Source organism: Ammospiza caudacuta, chromosome 16 (assembly GCF_027887145.1).
Source record: "Ammospiza caudacuta isolate bAmmCau1 chromosome 16, bAmmCau1.pri, whole genome shotgun sequence".
In the NCBI taxonomy this organism is placed as follows: domain Eukaryota; kingdom Metazoa; phylum Chordata; class Aves; order Passeriformes; family Passerellidae; genus Ammospiza; species Ammospiza caudacuta.
Window position 1 is genome coordinate 3,978,936 of NC_080608.1, and position 16,640 is coordinate 3,995,575.

Below are 16,640 nucleotides of genomic sequence, written 5' to 3' on the forward strand. Positions count from 1 at the left end.
AATGAAAAAGTTGGCAGAATTATAAAGTTTTAAAGTTTCTGTGCCAACATTAAGCTCTGGAAAGTGTTTTTCTCCTCTCACTTAAACAGAGTGTGCCTAATTGTCACTGGCACCAATTTAGCTTTATACCCTCCTGCTTCTCTAATAGACCCAGGGAATCTCCCCTTGGAGAACATGTCCATGGATCTCTCTGAAGCATCAGGCTGCACAAACTCAGCCCTGCTGCTGATCTCACATCCTTCTGAAACCTTAATCATGACAAGATTTTCAGAGCTGAGAGACAGAAGTATAGCTGTTTACAGCTGAATGTCCTGTGCCAGAGGACAGGACAGGAATCTCCTGTGCTGAGGACACCTCAGTCACCCCCTCAGTCCCCTGTGGGAGCTCAGAACAGCAGGACACTGCCCTGGAGTCAATGTTTGTCGTCTAACAATGAGCCTGGAAACCCAAGCACACAGCAGCAGCCAGCACTGATTTCTGACACGGTCCCACAGCAGCCAGGAAGGAAAGCAAACACACAAAACTTCCCCAGATGGCTCCAGCAGTTGGCAGAACCCACGAGAGATACCAAACTGCAAATGCTAAACACAAACAGAATGATTTATTTGAGCAAAAATATAAACACAGATGAATTAATCTTTCCTAAGCCAAGTTAAATCCTCAATGTAACTCAAATCCATGTTTATCTAAATGATATTTTCATTTACTCTGCAAAGAGCTAATTTTCCTTGTTTGTTTGTTTATTTGTTTCTTAAAGCAAGCATTTTCTAACTCCTGGCTCAGATCACAGTTAGAAGAAGCAGGACAGGGTCTCTTGATGATGTGCCTTCCTTTGGGAAGTCTCAATCAAATGCACAACCTGATCTTTCAAGGAAAGGAAGGGTGGGTTATCAGCATTTGGAGAGTGGGACTTTTTTAACACATGAGCAATGAGCTTGTCTCACATAAGCAATGAGCTTCTCTTTTTATTTGAAGGAGAAAGGAATACATTTAGAGGACTGAGTCTATCCACAGACACTGAGAGATTAATAAATTGGCTTTCCAAGATTCCCAGCTCTCTCAGCTCATGATAGGCAGAGCCTCCATAGCTAAAATTAGGAGATATTAATGGCTCCCTCTCTACATCTTCAATTAGAGTTAAAAATTACGAGCTTATGTAACACTGCTCTGGCTGAATGGAAAATACATGTGCAAAGTAGAAGAAAGGATTGCAAGAAAATGCCTTACTCTGTCCTACACCTACATACAGATTCCAAGCCATTAAATGCATTTGTAGAGCAATTCATTCTTGAGATAACCGCAGATGGAATTTTCTTTTCTCTGGGATTAGATGATTTCCTAGAAACAGCTAAATAAAATAAAATAAAATTCTTGCTGGATAAATTTAAATGACTTTATATCCTTCCTGCCTGCATGTTGTGTGCATAGAGCAGGACACAGCCCCCAGCCCCAGCACACCCCCTGTGCCCCCAGAACAGAACCCTGTCCCAGCACAGCACCAGGGATGTTAACACAGACAGGATTTTTGGGAAAAGTTTTTAAATCATGTTGGAGGTACCAGGCAAGCTCTGGTTCCTGTGCTGGTACAGGCTCAGCTCATAAAGATCTTTCTGTTTGTGCTTTTTATCCCTCTTCTCTCATTAGAGAAGATTAGATTAGAAATAAATTATTTATTTTTAAAGTTCCACAAAATTATGTTTTAAGTGAATGTCATTCTGGGCTCCTGAGTGCCCCAGGCACTCTTGAAATAACATGTTGTCATTCTCAAAATTTTATACTAAAGCTTAAAAAAACCCATCCTTTATACTACTAAATGTCAATTTGCAAATTAAAATTGCCCACGACTAAAACCTGGAGTTTATGTGTCTGTGCACCCAGTAACTATCCATTATTATTACTTATTTGCTCCTTTAAATCAAGGTGGTAACAATTTTAAAACATAGACCTTAATGTGCCTTTTCCTTTAAAATACTTATTTAAAAAAAAATTACCAGAATGGCTAAACTTACAGAGACAAGTTTTTTATTTTAATTACCTCATCCATAGCAAAGGAGAGGATAAACCCCATGATTCTTGCTGAGCAAATGATCACAATTCCTAAAGCAGAACATTAGAGCCCAATGAGACTCAGCTGCTCAATTATGAAATAGTTTTTCCACCATCTGATGAAAACTCTCTCTTTTCCTTAAGCTGCAATAAACCAAATGTCCTTGTTCCTTGGCACTGTAAAATACCACCTGAAACTTCTTTTTGTGGCAGGAGAAGTGATTCAGTGGGCACTGGAGGGCCTGGCCTCTCTCTGCCAGGCTCCCAGGCTGCTGCTGCTGTTCATCAGGCAGATGAGGGATGGCTTTTCAGGATTCCTGGGCTGCACAGATCTCTGTGTCCCTCCCAGGAGATGAGGCATAAGCCACGAGCAGGAAAACATTTTGAAGAAGGCAAATATAGGACTATCAGGACACAGAGGGAACAGATGCACAGAAACAAAGTGGTTTTTAATCTTGGCCTTGAACCAAAAGCTTTGCACTGTGGAATACAGACCAAAATGGAAATTCCATCTGCTCATTTGTTCCACACTTCATTGACACAGAAATGCCCCAAACGATTTAAAGTATTAAACATAGCTGTGTATATGAGATATTTATATTTACATGTGTCTAAAATGATGCCTTTTTGTTTGTCATTTTCCCTTACACAGATTGCTCTGAATTAATTATTTGTGTAACTGCAGAGCTGAATATCCAGTTTATAATTTACTGTGGGAGGCAGTGTGCAAACACAGAACAAGGTGATTGCATGCCCAAAGAGCTTGAGGAGAATGGAGATGTCAGACAAGGATGGATATTCCACTGCCCAGGCAGACACAGCAAGCAGTGGCAGGAAATTTAGATTACAATCCCCAGTGCCCTGCCCCACCATCCCCAGTTCTATTCCATCAATCAAAAATATTTCAGGGTAGTGACTTAAAAATCCTTTTTCCTTTTCAAAGTGACTGCCAAAAACACTCCAGGAATTTCAGTTCTCCACAGTGATTTCTTTTTTCTCACAATAAACATTTTAAAAGGTACAGTTTCCTGATAAATCTGATAACATATATTTAACTATTCATTGCTACTCCTGTCAGATATTAAAATCTGGAAGTTTTGGCTCACCAATATCTATGTCACAAGGAGGGGGTATAAGGAAATATTTAGATTATAGAGGATCCCTAGAGGTCATTTAATTCTATCTCCTACTTAATGAAAGCCTGAATTCAATGCAAGTCTTGCTGCTCAGAACCTTTTCCAGTAAAACCCTGAAAAGTTGGATTAAGATCCTGAAATCTCCCTGGATCTCTTTGCTATTCCATCTATTTCTTGCTGTCAAAGCAACAAGTTTTGCCTAAGTCAAGCTAAGTCACTCTGGAGATCCCGCACTTGCTGTTTCTTTGGTTCCTAATATCTGGGATTTCACTTTGTGTAAACAGAAAAGCTCACTTGACAAACATGTACCAGAAACACTGAGCCCATGACATTTAAATGCATTTTCACACAGAGCATTTGTAATTACCTTTTTGAATTCTCCTGTTCTCTGATATTCACACAGCATCATGTCAAAGAAAATTGGGATCGTGGCTTTTCGCAGCTCGACTTCTGGAATAAGAGTCATTTCCAAGATGGGCCCAACCATCCCCGGGATAAAGCAGATTTTATTCTGGCCTGAAACAAAACCAAAAATTAAATATTTGAAGAGCAAACTGCATATTTTTAGGAAGACATCTAGGAGCTGCAATCATTTAAAGCAGTGTTGAATCCATCTATGTTGGTCAAGCCTTACAACTCAGTCACTTCATTTCTTCTCAAAAGCTGGGGGCATGTGAATGGACACTGTCTCCTTCTAAGGTGCCAGAATGCAGTGCCAGGAATTAGCAGGAATGCCAGAGGAGTTGATATTTTCAGTGAAGAACTCAATTATAAAAGTTTTTAACATATCCTTATAAATGTTTAGAGTAGAAAGTAATAAATTACCCTAAGAACCTCCCAAATTCTATCATCAGGGCGCAGTAATGTGGAGTAACCTTTCCATGAAAGAGAAAACTATGACTGACTTCTAGAATTAAATTAGACATTGCAACAATGAATCACCAACCAATGCACCAAAATCAGCAGCAGTAACAGAAACACCATCCCCAGAACTCAGCTGCTAAGCCCACACTGAATTATCTGGGTTACATCAGCTGTAACAAACACCCAAATATGCAGGGCTCAGCCAGGCCCCAAGTGTGGCTCAAACTCTGCCCTGGTAAATGGAGCAGAGCAGCAAACCCAGGAGCTGTGAGAGTGTCAGTGCTGCCTGAACCTTGTGAGGAGACAAAAACCTTCTCAAAAACACAGCTGAGACTTGTTCCACACTAAGGAGTGCCTGAGTCTGATGTTCCTCCCAGGTGTGTGCCACGTGAACTGTCAGTGAGAATGCCACACCAAAATTTTGCCAGATAAAATGAATATTCTACCTAAGTTCAGTTAATTAGAAATGATCCCAAAGGAGTTAATGAGAAACTCGCAAAGGACGAGCAGCAGAACCTGGCTGGATGACCAATGTAAAAACATTTTTGGAATTTTAATCCAAGTACATTCCAAATCTGAGTCTCCTAATTTGCAGAATCATAGGTTCAGGTTGAGCAGTAACCCTCTCAGGGAAAATTCATCCAGTCTTAATCCTGCTAAATAACGTTCGGAAGTCTGATTTCAATCATGCTTGAAATCTGAGAGAAGGTTTTGAGTTCTCTTTTAAATACAACCCTGGCAGTGGTCCAACTGTATCTCATGTTGGCTTAATCACAGGAGTGAAAACATATTTTAAGTTCAAATAGCAGAAATATTTACAAAAGCACTTCATGTCAGATATTTTTCAATGGAACAAACATTATGTGAGAGATTCAGTTGCAGTGAAGCTCAGTTTGCTACTCACCAAGTTTGTACCACATGTCACGGATAGCAAAGCCAATTAAACGTCTCATATCTCCATATCTGGGAGGAAAGGAATATCAAAGATATTTTTATCATTATCTTTTTATCATTTTACCAGAAAATTTAAGATATAAGCTAAAGGATATATTTTACTTACTTGTTCTGGATTTTGTTGTATTTTGCATGGGAAAAGTTTTCTAGCTGTAGTGAATCTTGGGTAATAAAAGCCACAGCCAAATGAAAATAGTTGTTCCACAGCTGTAAATTGAATATAAGGAAATGATAATAATTTTGAGGAAAGCAGGAATAACATTAAATGATGCATAATGCAGAATAATTTATGAAACCAAACGATGGAAGCAATATGATATTTTTATATTATGCAGAGATGTACATCATTAGTACTATGCAATTAGCAGAAAAGCAAGAAAGATGAATTTTAATAACCACTACTACACATTTGCTCTTAATAACAGAGCAGCTGAATAAATATTACTAAAAAAAAGATTCACATGAGATTCATTGGCCAACAATATTAAACCCTGAACCAAAGCAGGACTGGGGGAACATGTTACATGCTGGTGGAGCTTGGCAAACTGGAGCTAAGGCACCTATGTAATTACACTGCATCTGAGCACCACTTCAAAAAGCATCTCCTGCCTCCTCTTCAGATACTAATTCAACAGCCATTTCTATGAAATTCCAGTGTAATTTGTGAAGAGCTCTCCACATGAAAGAAGGACAAAATACATCCCTAAATAACAGCTGATAGTACTGAGGCTGTACTTGAAGTAGACAAAAAGTCTCTGTGCTTACAGTGCACAACCCTTCACTCCTGAAAGCAAACTATTTGTTCTACAGACAATTAAAAACTAGCACTTCTCACACTAGAAAGGGAAAAGAGAAACTTCCCTAGGAAACACAAATTTAAGGAAGGAAATACAATTTTCAGAAGCTTTTAGGCAGTCAGCAGCAGCAGCTTTAAACACTTAAAAATGCAGCTGTTGCTAAAATCAGTGGTAGGGCTCAGTGAGAGAGCAGAAGGCAATGGGGAATATATTCAGTGGTGGTTCAAAGGATGGAACAAAACACGGAACAGAGCTCTTCATTTTGTGTGGTGCAATACAAGCCTGGGCTGGGAACCCACACAAACAGCCTGGAAACAAAATATTCCATGAAAAACTTTAGTGGCCTCTGCCCTTTTTAACCTGGAACTCTCCGGTGTGCAAAGAACCAGGAAAACCAGATCCCACACGCAGAACCACAGACATTTCCCATAATAAATACAATTCTCAGACGTCCTCTATAATTTGAGGATGCTCCTGCTGTTGATTTCTCCCTCCCTTGGAGGCTGTGCCCAGCAGAGCTGCTGTCCTGCACACACCAGCCCAGCTCTGCAGCACAAATGTTGTTTATGCCCTGAAAGGCCTGTTTTACTCTCTCACCAAATCTTTTAAGAGGTTATTTTGGCCAGTGTGGAGTTCTCAGCCCCTTGAGAAGTTGTGTTTATTGATGTGCAGGGAGCACACTCTGTGTATGCCAATTATAGCAGTGCAATGGAAAATTCCTCCAATTGTTCTAGATTGTGGGGCAGAAAATGAAGGCTTATTCCCAAAAGGTCTCTTATTTCATTTAATAGCTCCAAGTTCAGTGCCACCTTTGTCAGAGGCACACCCCACAGACTCAATCTCCTTATTTATAAAAAACTTTTCCTTCCATCCCCAGAGTACCCCAAAATGGCTGAAAACTGGGTTCCTTTTCCTTTCAATTGCATATTCAAGTTAAGGGCTCACAAGTTTAAGCACCAAAAGTAACTTTAAAACTCTATGAGACAAAGTAGTCTCTCTCTGAAGTAAAATAATATGGAAACAGATTTTTAAAATGCCAAAATTATTCTTATGAGACATGTTTTGTTTTCTCTTAACCCCATAATAACATTCCAAGGTGTTTTGAACATCTGTCAAATTGGAAAAGGTGGAATTAATTTAGCAGGAAATTTCCAGCCATCTCACAAAGATGAGATTTGTTAGTTATCCTAAAAAATCATCCAGGAGTAAAGGCTGCAGCCTCCTCCTTCACACACCTCTGAAAGCTGCTATTTGCTGGTGGAAGGATCAAATAAGAACTTCAAACTCTGTAATTTGATAATATTCAAATGCAGAGTATGATATATAACATATAAAAATATAACACTTGCGTATTTCCAGTATAGTTAGTTCTAGCTAAATTTCCCAATGGTTTCATTCCCTATTAACCTCTGCACTGTTTCTGCAATGTCTGTCACTGTCATATATAGATTTTTGCAGTGTGCATATTCCCCCTTTGTATTTGTAATGCCCTGAGGGTTTTTATTTTGGGGTTTCTAACATAAAAAATAAGCTGCACAATTCTGTTTGTGAATTGTGTTTGTTGAAATACATTTCATTACTGCTGAGTTATTAATGGAGCATAGCTCATGCAAGAAGGGTAGGAAAACACAAAAATAAGCATTTTCTTTCAAAGTAGACTGACATTAGATTTTGGATTATGCCTTTTATAGTAGAACTCTCTAGCATAGGTGATTAATATATGAATTACAATCACTCTACCAGCACAGATATAGAATTATAATCCTTTCTAATGCCCTGTAAATGTAGTGCTAATGGAGGGAGGGAAGGAGGGAGGAGCAGGAATCAATAACTGCATTTCCAGAGCAGAGGCTCTAAGCAGCTGTGTGAGCACAACAAAATGGTTTGGGTTTGGTCACCCTGCCCTGTCCCGGGGTGTCAGACACTGCCATCTCCAAGCAGGGACATTCCTGAGGGAATCCTGCTCAAAAGCCACCCAGGAATCCAGTGGCACCAGGGGTGGGATGGTCACAGGGCAGGTGTGTTCCCTCCTGCATGGAAACCCCTCTTGGCCAGAGCAAGACTCCAAAGCAAAGGTGATGGAGCCAGGAGGTGACAGGGACAGCAGAGTGAAAACGCTCTGTCCTGGGCAGGCCAACACCTTGCAATGACATCAGCTGCCAACAGAAACAAAAATGTCCTGGAATTGTCCTATTTACCACAGATGGCATCTTCTCAGACAGCTGTTGAGGATGCCATGAATGTGTTGCATAAGTACAGAAAATCACACAGTTTTTGTTACAATTAAACCAAAGACACCAGGGTGACCTTCAGGGAACACTTCTTCAAAAATATATTCCACACTTTTTAAGATTTTTGTTTCTTTGTTAAGCCTCTTTTGAAGAGCCCATCTCAACTCCTGCACCCTAAATCCAGAAATCCAGAATTTACAGCTTTTGATGGTGGAGCTGTTCTGCTGCCTGACAAAAGCCCAGCTGCAAAGTGGACTTGGTGTCCAATCTTCACATCTGAAATTGGCAAATCCCTAAAGAGCTGTTACTGATACAAAGCAGCAGAAATCCCAACATTGCAATGTCTTTCAAGACTGGATGTTATGCCAATGGCTGGATTTCCTTTGTCTTTCCCAGGAGAAGCTGATAATGAGCCCTACACCACCAGCACTCCCCACCTCCAGAAGAAAGGAAACATCAAAGGCAGCCCACAACAAATCCTTATGTGGTCCTGGCTGGGGAGCAAGTGTGCAGACACTGCCTGAAACAGATCTGCAATCAGCTAAGAGAATCCTGGGGAATATTTTAAATAATATTGGGAGCAAACAAACATAAAGATGGAGAAGAGAAAAAAAAAGCAATTTGCAATCACACTTTTTGATGACATGAAATGCAACAAATAAATCAAATGAGCAATAATACATTGATTGTCATGGTCTTCAGGGGAAAGTCTAACCTCAGTGATTCCCTTTTTTCCCTCTATGACATCAATATACCTCCTATTCTCTCGACAGGGTCATCCGGAATTGTCTTAGGTTGGAAATGGGGGTGTGTGTTCTATTCCTATCTGTCAGAGCTGAGGCAGTTCTCTGCTGTTCATTGGGCAGTTTTCTTTATCTCCCACAGCCAATCCTCCCTTCAGGAGATCTTTTTGTTAAGGGGCCATTAATTATTAATTATCTTCTGTCCATGGCCACTGAGTGTCCCTGCAGGGCTGATCCAATCCCAGCATCCCATGGGGAGCTGCTCCGCCCAGGGGAGGAGCCAAGCATTCCTGCCTGGGCACAATCTGAGCCTGGCACAGCACAGCAGCCTTTGCCCCCTGCATGGCCAGAGGAGCAGCTTTCTGCTGCCCTGCATGGCCAGAGGGAGCCCAGGCCCATCTGCAGCAGCCCTGGAGCTGCAGAGGAAAACTCCCCCCTTGTGCAGGATCCCTGCTGCAGCAGAGCCACAGCTGGCACTGCAGGAGGGCTGAGCCCCCCTGGGATGGGGCTGGGACACCCCCTGACACACAGGGGGCAGGGACTGCTCTCACTCTTGTAGTTTGTATTACTGCATTGTTTATTTTATTTTTTATTTTCTTCCCTAATAAAGAACTGTTATTCCTGATCCTATATCTTTGCCTGAGAGCTCCTTAATTTCAAAATTACAGCAATTGTGAGGGAAGGGGGTTACATTTTCCATTTCAAGGGACGCTCCTGCCTTCCTTAACAGACACCTGGCTTTTCAAACCAAGACATGAATACAGGGTCTTAAGCTAGAATACTTTCCACAGTTGCAAGCCTTCAGACTTGTCCTTACAAGCTCTTCTGTACCTGTGCCAGCTCAGCTGCTCCAGCTCCATGTGCCAAGGCAGGAGCTGCTAAACTGCTTCAGACAGGTCAACAGCTGAATTCATTCCTCAGAATCCTGAAGTGAGAAAATATTCCCTGCCTTTCTAGATAACCTGTTTCAATATTTAACATAACCTCTTTATAGCTAACATAAATACAAGAAAATAACTTGTTTCAAATCCAGGGACATGAATAGAATAGAAACTGCTAAATATTGAGGGCTTTCACCTACTCCAATAATTCCTGCTGAAACTCCAGATTTCTGTGCATTAAATCCTCATGTTCCAGTTTATGTTCAGTACAGAAGAATGCAGAGTCATGCATTATGCAAGATTCTGTCCCTGTTTGTACTGTAGGCACCATGAATATTGGGAACTCTCTTTCACTCCTACTTCATGGTTTATTTTTGGTCAATCACTTAATGAAATTTCACTCTATTCTTTCCTGTAAAATTATTTCCTCTGGAGCTAACAGCTTTGTTTTATCAGCACAACAGTAAATATTCCATAACAGAAGCCCTCCAGGCAGACCTGGTTTTGTTGTGTTAGGTTTTGCTGCATGCTGTAGGACACGACCACTGAGTGCCACTGATGTGCCCTTATGCACTCTGTGTACAAACCCAGAAAAGAATACAAACCAAGGAGAACCACCCCCCACCCAGCAGGCACAAAACCTCAGCTATCAGCTGATTTTTTTACCTCCAAACTCAAAGATCCCCAAGCCAAAGGCCCATTGTGGCCCTTGCTGCCTGCCCAGTGCAATGACAACCTCAGTGTCAGAGCTCTGGGGTTGGGGAAGGGCTCCTTGCCAAAAGGGGAGGGTGGATCCGAAGGATAACTGTGCTAAGGCAGGAAATATAACAGCCCTTCACTGCTGTGCTGGGCAGGGGTTTGGGATTTTCCTCTCTGTCCAACAGCCTCAGCATTGAACCTCTGGCTTTAAGGCAATGCTGAGCTCTAAACTGAAGGACTGGACCCACTCCTGGTCAGACAGAGCACATCCTTTCCCTAAATGGCCCTGAATGGTAACATCTCTTTCCCTCCTATCTGAATCACATAATAAATGAAAAAAGCAATTTACTTTGCAAACAAGAAAGAGGCCAGGAACCTTTTTTTTTCCTCCATTTAACAAGCTCAACTAGAGTAGCAAAAAATGTCCTCTTTGCATCTCTCTAGATTTAAATCACACTTTCTTAGATGCTCAACTGCTTCACAGCTGACTTGCTTTGTTTGCTTTGGTTGTCTACTACTTATTGCCATGCAACCATCCAGCCAAGTGAAAATCTTCAGATCTGTTTCCCTGTGCTTTAAACAGCTTTTCAAATTTTCCTTTTAATTAAGACTTTGCTCCAGCTCTTAATAATCTGATCTGAGAACACCATCCTGCAAACAGTAAAAATACTGCACTTGTTTACAAAGGTGTAAACAAAGCATATTTTTATTTTAAATAACAGTTTGACTAATTTGCATCTCCATTCTCTCCAGCCCACTCTGCTCCTCTTGCAGTGGGCTCAGGGACCTGCCCCAAAACCCACTGAGGGTTGGGATGGGTGGGGCTGCCTGAGATGGGGATGAACAACCCACGTTATCAAGCTGCAGCTCTTAACAAACATCAAAGTTACACTCTTCCAAATTTTCTCTCAAATCAAAATAGAGAAAGCAAGTTTCTTTGTCTCATTCTCATTTTTTTAAATAGGAATGTAAATAAAAATAGAAATACAGCTACATAGTAGCTGTACTGTAAGGTGAACTATTTTATAAAGTATAGGAGTTTATCATTTACTTTGAGTTAACCACTGCTCAGGTTTGCTTACTGCTAAGATATATTAATACAAAAAATATTCTGTGGGAAATCAAATTTAAATTTATAATTAAGGATATTAGACAATATGCTTTGCACTATTCAGACCTTTTAAAGTCCAATAGCAACTTTTTGAATAAGTATATTTAGGGAACTCTTAGAAGGTTTGCAGACTTTTATTCATAAAAGAAAAGGAAGGTAACACCTTGATTTGTACTTTAAAGTCTCTTATGCAGACTATAAGGGTATCACAATGCTTTACAGGGCACCACTTATTTATTGTAACATTGTTTACCTTACTCAGAGCCTCCAGATATTTGACAAGTCATGAATAAAAGAGCATTAATGCATCCCCTTGAACTGCAAGGTGCGGTGTTGAACCACAGCATCCCTGGTTGTTTGATAACCCTTTGAGAGGCACAGAATTGCCACAGGAAAGAGCTGAAATAAAGGCTCCAGATCAAACTGCTGCTTTTCACTTTGAAAAAGGCAATGTACACCTTAATAAAGCTTTGACAGATCCAGTCTTTATTGTCTGTGTGATTTTGGTACCCCGCACATGAGGATGTCTTTCCGGCCTTTGTTATCTGCTTTTAAAAATTACTGACACATTATGCAGTAAAATTGATCAAGTGCTACAGAAACAATAGTTTATAAACTGTTTGTTAATAAACTGACAGAACCTAGGACAGATTATATCGTAAATATGTCAAGGGCCTGACAGTTTCTAACAGGGTTATTCACTAAAAAAATATATTTTAAGTTTGTTGGAAGAAATATATTTCATTGTGATTCAAAAATCTTAATTAATATCATACATGTATACATTTGTATAATCACAACTTTTGAAGGTAAAACATTTTTAATGAAATAAAGCAGGGAAAAGCTCTACATTTCCTACTTGGGGCCACCGTAACTGAGTGTGAATCTTTCACCTTTCTTCTCAGTGCTGTCTTTCCAACTCTTCCTGTTTAATCACTCTGTGGCTCCTCTGCAGCTATTTGGGACCAAGGGGTTTTGTGTTGAGGACCAAGAGACCAATTCCCAAACAGTTTTTAGCACAAGTGGAATCATTAAAAACAGATTGAAAGCTGTGAGATGAACCATGAAATATAAAGCCCTGAACTTTACATAAAGGGTGAAACAGAATAACTTCACACACCATGATCAGGCAGCACTTAGTGACAAATCCTGAATCTAAAAGTGTATTTACATTTTAATACCAATTTAATGAATGTGAAAACTACAGACATTTTCATTTTTATCTAAAGGAAGCCAAACATGGTAAAATGCATAATGAAACAGTTCAGTTGCACAGAATGATATTGAACAAAGAAAAAACCCAACTAACCCTAATTAATAATGATTGCAGAAAGAACTAATACAAACAAATAGATGAAGATAGACTTGTCAGGGAAGACTAGAAGTCAAAAATAAATTCTAAGTGCTAAATACTCTAGGAATCAGCCAAGTTAAGCTCTTTCTGTCCCACATCCACAGCACTGACACTGTAAGGACTCTGTGTGTTATGTCTGAGATTGACTTGCTGAATTCACTTGGCTAACTAAGAAAAAAAAGAGTTTTCTGCTTGCTATCCTGAGCAGAGTTACAGAAGAAAATACCCTGGTTGGGTGCCTTATCATAAATAATCGAAGCCCAGCTCTGATGTCACATGGAAATGGTCCAATCCTGCCCCACCCAAATCCACAGCCCATCTGAAACTGTAAATATCAGTCTGAAACTGATACTGGCACAGCACCAGGAGGGGCTCTGGAGACATGCACATGCTGCTTTGGCTCAGCTAAAAACCCCAAATACTTACTTGGACTTCAAAATTCATGTTCTCCAAAAATTTCTGGTTCATTGTCTCTGCAAATTTGTTGATGGCTCTCAAGAAGACTCTAAAAAACCAAAAAAAGCAGTGATAGAGATAAATGAATGTAACCTCTGGCAGTCCATACCCACTGTGTGTGATACTGGTGGCAGCACATTTGGCACTGAACACAGCAGGTGACAATCTGGACAGTGGCACAGGATTTATGGTGTTACACATGAAAAAAATTACACAATTGTCAAAAAGCTTTCTCCACCTCTGCTGGAAAAGTCAGACAATAGAATTTTGTTTCCTCTGTTGCACTCCTGAGAAAACAGAGCAATCCTTTCAGATCCAGTGTCACCTTGTGCCAGCCCCAGGTGGTTCACAAGGGTGGCATCACCTCCTCTCAGTCTGACACCTGAAACAGCTCCTGTGCTCACATCATTGCTTAGGAGTTGCACTTCACAGATATAAAATCCAACTTCTCAGTGTTCTTATAGGTAGGGAGGGCAGGACAACATCTCTGGCCACCTTCCTCCCCAGATGGATTATAAAACCATTCCAAACAGTGAAAATTCGCATTCAAAATACTGTACAGTTACTCCTTCCAAGAGTAAGAACATGAGCATTACCCCTCCAGCCTGAAAAGCAGCACCTATTTAAGATCTTGATTAATGCAATATGATTAAGTCATGTTTGTAAAGCTAATTTCTGACTTCCCAGCATGGGACATTTGTAAAACAAAAATCAATTGTATCTTTAAATATTTATAAAGTTTATTTTAATAATTCAGTTGTTTTCAAAATTGGAAATTGACTGAAAGTGATCATTTGCCTCTGCTTCATAGGCATTTTTTTAATGCTAATAAGTGGAAATATTTCTATGGAAAACACTGTAAGGGCAAACAAAACAGTGAACACAAGGGAAAACCAATCCTAATTGTTCAAATATAATGATTGGCTGTCAACTAGATACTCCCAGTCAGGAAAAAATCTAATATTACAACAGCCAGGTCCAGAAATCCTCACCATCTCAGTGATTAGCGACATCAGAGAAAGCAATAATTCAATAATTAGGATTATCAGCAAAAGATTAAGAAACCACAGGATATCCATATGTTACTGTCCAAGGAATGCTGTGTCCTTGTGCTGGGTTCTCTGTGGTGTTTTTGGTGTCCCATCTCAAAAGGATAAACAAATAGAAAAAGAAAGAAGAGAGAAGAAAACACGTAAATAATTGTGACACTGAAATGACCCTCAGCCAGGGACAGTGTGACACAGGAGGGAGCTGACAGGACCCATAAAACCCAAAGTAATGTGGAGATGAGAGACTGAAAGTTCACAGGGAAGCACCAGAGAGCCCTGAACACAACCAGGGTGTGCACTCAAAATAAACAAACCCAGGTTCTGTGTTAACTCTGCAGCTCATTGGTACAGGGTGCTGCAAATGCCTGGATTTTACACTGCTCAGAAGTGATCAGACACATCAAAGACTAAACTGAAGGGAACACCATTAAATGCCATTGGTCACCGGGGGCTGGTGGAACACAGCAAATAAGCTCTGCTGTTACACTGCTCCCCTGGCAGCCCTCTATGAGCCACTGGAGAAACAGGGAAAGGAGTTTTAGTCTCATCACAAAAAAAGAGATAAATCAGAAGGTCTAAGTTCAGTTTCTTAATGAGGGAGGTAAAGCAAAAGTTCAGCTTTTGGCAAGCTTACAACAGGGAATCCCATCTAACCACTGAGCAACCACCCACAGGAGCTCCCTGCTTCGTTAGAGCAGTGACTGGATGGAGTGAGATCCCTTGTTGGGGGTGAGGTTCTCCAGGAGGAAAATGTTCTTTGTGAAAACCTACAGGAGAATTTCTTTTCATCTGTGTAGCAGTCCCCTGTATTGCTGATGGGATCAAGGAAATTCAGTAATTATGCATGTTCTCACATCCTGCCAAGTCCTTTTTATTAAGGTGACCAGAGCGACACTGCAGGAGCTGGGACAGAGGGAGGGAGCAGATTTCTGGTGGTGCTCTGTCACCCCCACACACTCAGCTGAGCTTCCTCCCCATGGTCCAGGGTATCCTCTGATCCTATCCTCCAGACTGGCTCAGCTAATCTTGCCAGCTGAATTAAGGGGCTGGTTTGTGACAAGCCAAGTGGCATCAAATCTCCTCCAGTTCCACAAATCTAGTTTTGCTCAGTGCTGCCCTTGCTCTGCTGAACACCTTGTGCTCGCTCACAGGGCTGCCCTGTGCCCCCAGTGCCACCTCCCAAGCTCTGCCACCTTTATGTGACCAACGCCTAAATGGAATTCCTGCTGGGAGCTGTCCAATTGGATTTGGGTTGCCCCCAGATGGAGGAAGGAATGAATCTGACTCCATGTTCTCAGAAGGCTAACTTATTATTTTATGATAATATATTATATTAAAGAATACTAAACTAAACTATACTAAAGTATACAGAAAGGATACTTACAGCAGGCTAACAAGATAATAATGAAAACTTGTGACTCTTTCCAGAGTGCCAACACAGCTTGGCCCTGGTTGGCCAATGAGTCAAAATAATTCACAGCAGAATGAAATGAAACAATCACCTGTGGGTAAACAATCTCCAAACACATTCCAAAGCAGTAAAACACAGGAGAAGCAAATGAGATAATTATTGTTTTCCTTTATCTCTGAGGCCTCTTATCTTCCCAGGAGAAAAATCCTGGGCAAAGGCATTTTTCAGAAAATATGACTGCCACACTGTCCCACACTGCCCACAAGCAAATAAACACATTCTTCCCTAAAGCTCCACTCACAAGGGGACATTTATCTCCTCCAAGCTGCCTGATACTTGACACAAACAGTTTAAGATGCTGCAAATAAGGGGATTCTAGAAGAGTGATTTATTTCAGGCAGCATAAAACCCCACGCAGCTTGGCAGAATCAAGACAGGTTATTCTGTTTCATCATCATCATTATTCTTCTTCTGAACAGGAATTTTAGGTCAAGGCCTTTTCAGTGTTCAGTTTTCTGCATTGCTCTAGACCCTTGGATTTACAAAGTTTATTTCTTGCCAGCTCACATAAGCAAGTTCTTGAGCTCCAGCTGCTCAGGGAGAGCATTTCCCTTCACTCAGAGTTTTTGGCTGGAGCAGTAGGGGGTGTCTTCCATTTCTGAGGCTTTTATAATTCCCAAATTCTGTGCATTTCCACACTGCTCCAACACCATGACAAACTACATCACCTAAATATCCAGTTTAGGCAGCCTCTGGTATAATCTGGTGCTAATAATTTCTCTTGCAATAAAAAAAATCCCACATTTTCAGTACTTTTTAAACAGATATATCATGCAAGATAGAGTAGAAATAATCTTACCTTAAACACACAGGAAATTTATTAGTGGAAATCTATTTCCTAGTATGGA

The 16,640-nt window shown here is 40.6% G+C and overlaps 1 protein-coding gene across 1 annotated transcript in view; it reads right to left on the reverse strand.

Moving 5' to 3' along the window:
* DOCK2 (dedicator of cytokinesis 2) overlaps positions 1-16,640 on the reverse strand; it is a 160,257-nt gene that overhangs the window by 32,291 nt on the left and 111,326 nt on the right. Inside the window, exons 30-33 of the mRNA XM_058815473.1 lie at positions 13,243-13,321; positions 5,107-5,207; positions 4,951-5,009; positions 3,550-3,698 (exon numbers count right to left, since the gene is read on the reverse strand). Coding sequence (XP_058671456.1) covers positions 3,550-3,698; positions 4,951-5,009; positions 5,107-5,207; positions 13,243-13,321 — 388 coding nt within the window. The remainder of the gene's footprint in view (positions 1-3,549; positions 3,699-4,950; positions 5,010-5,106; positions 5,208-13,242; positions 13,322-16,640) is intronic.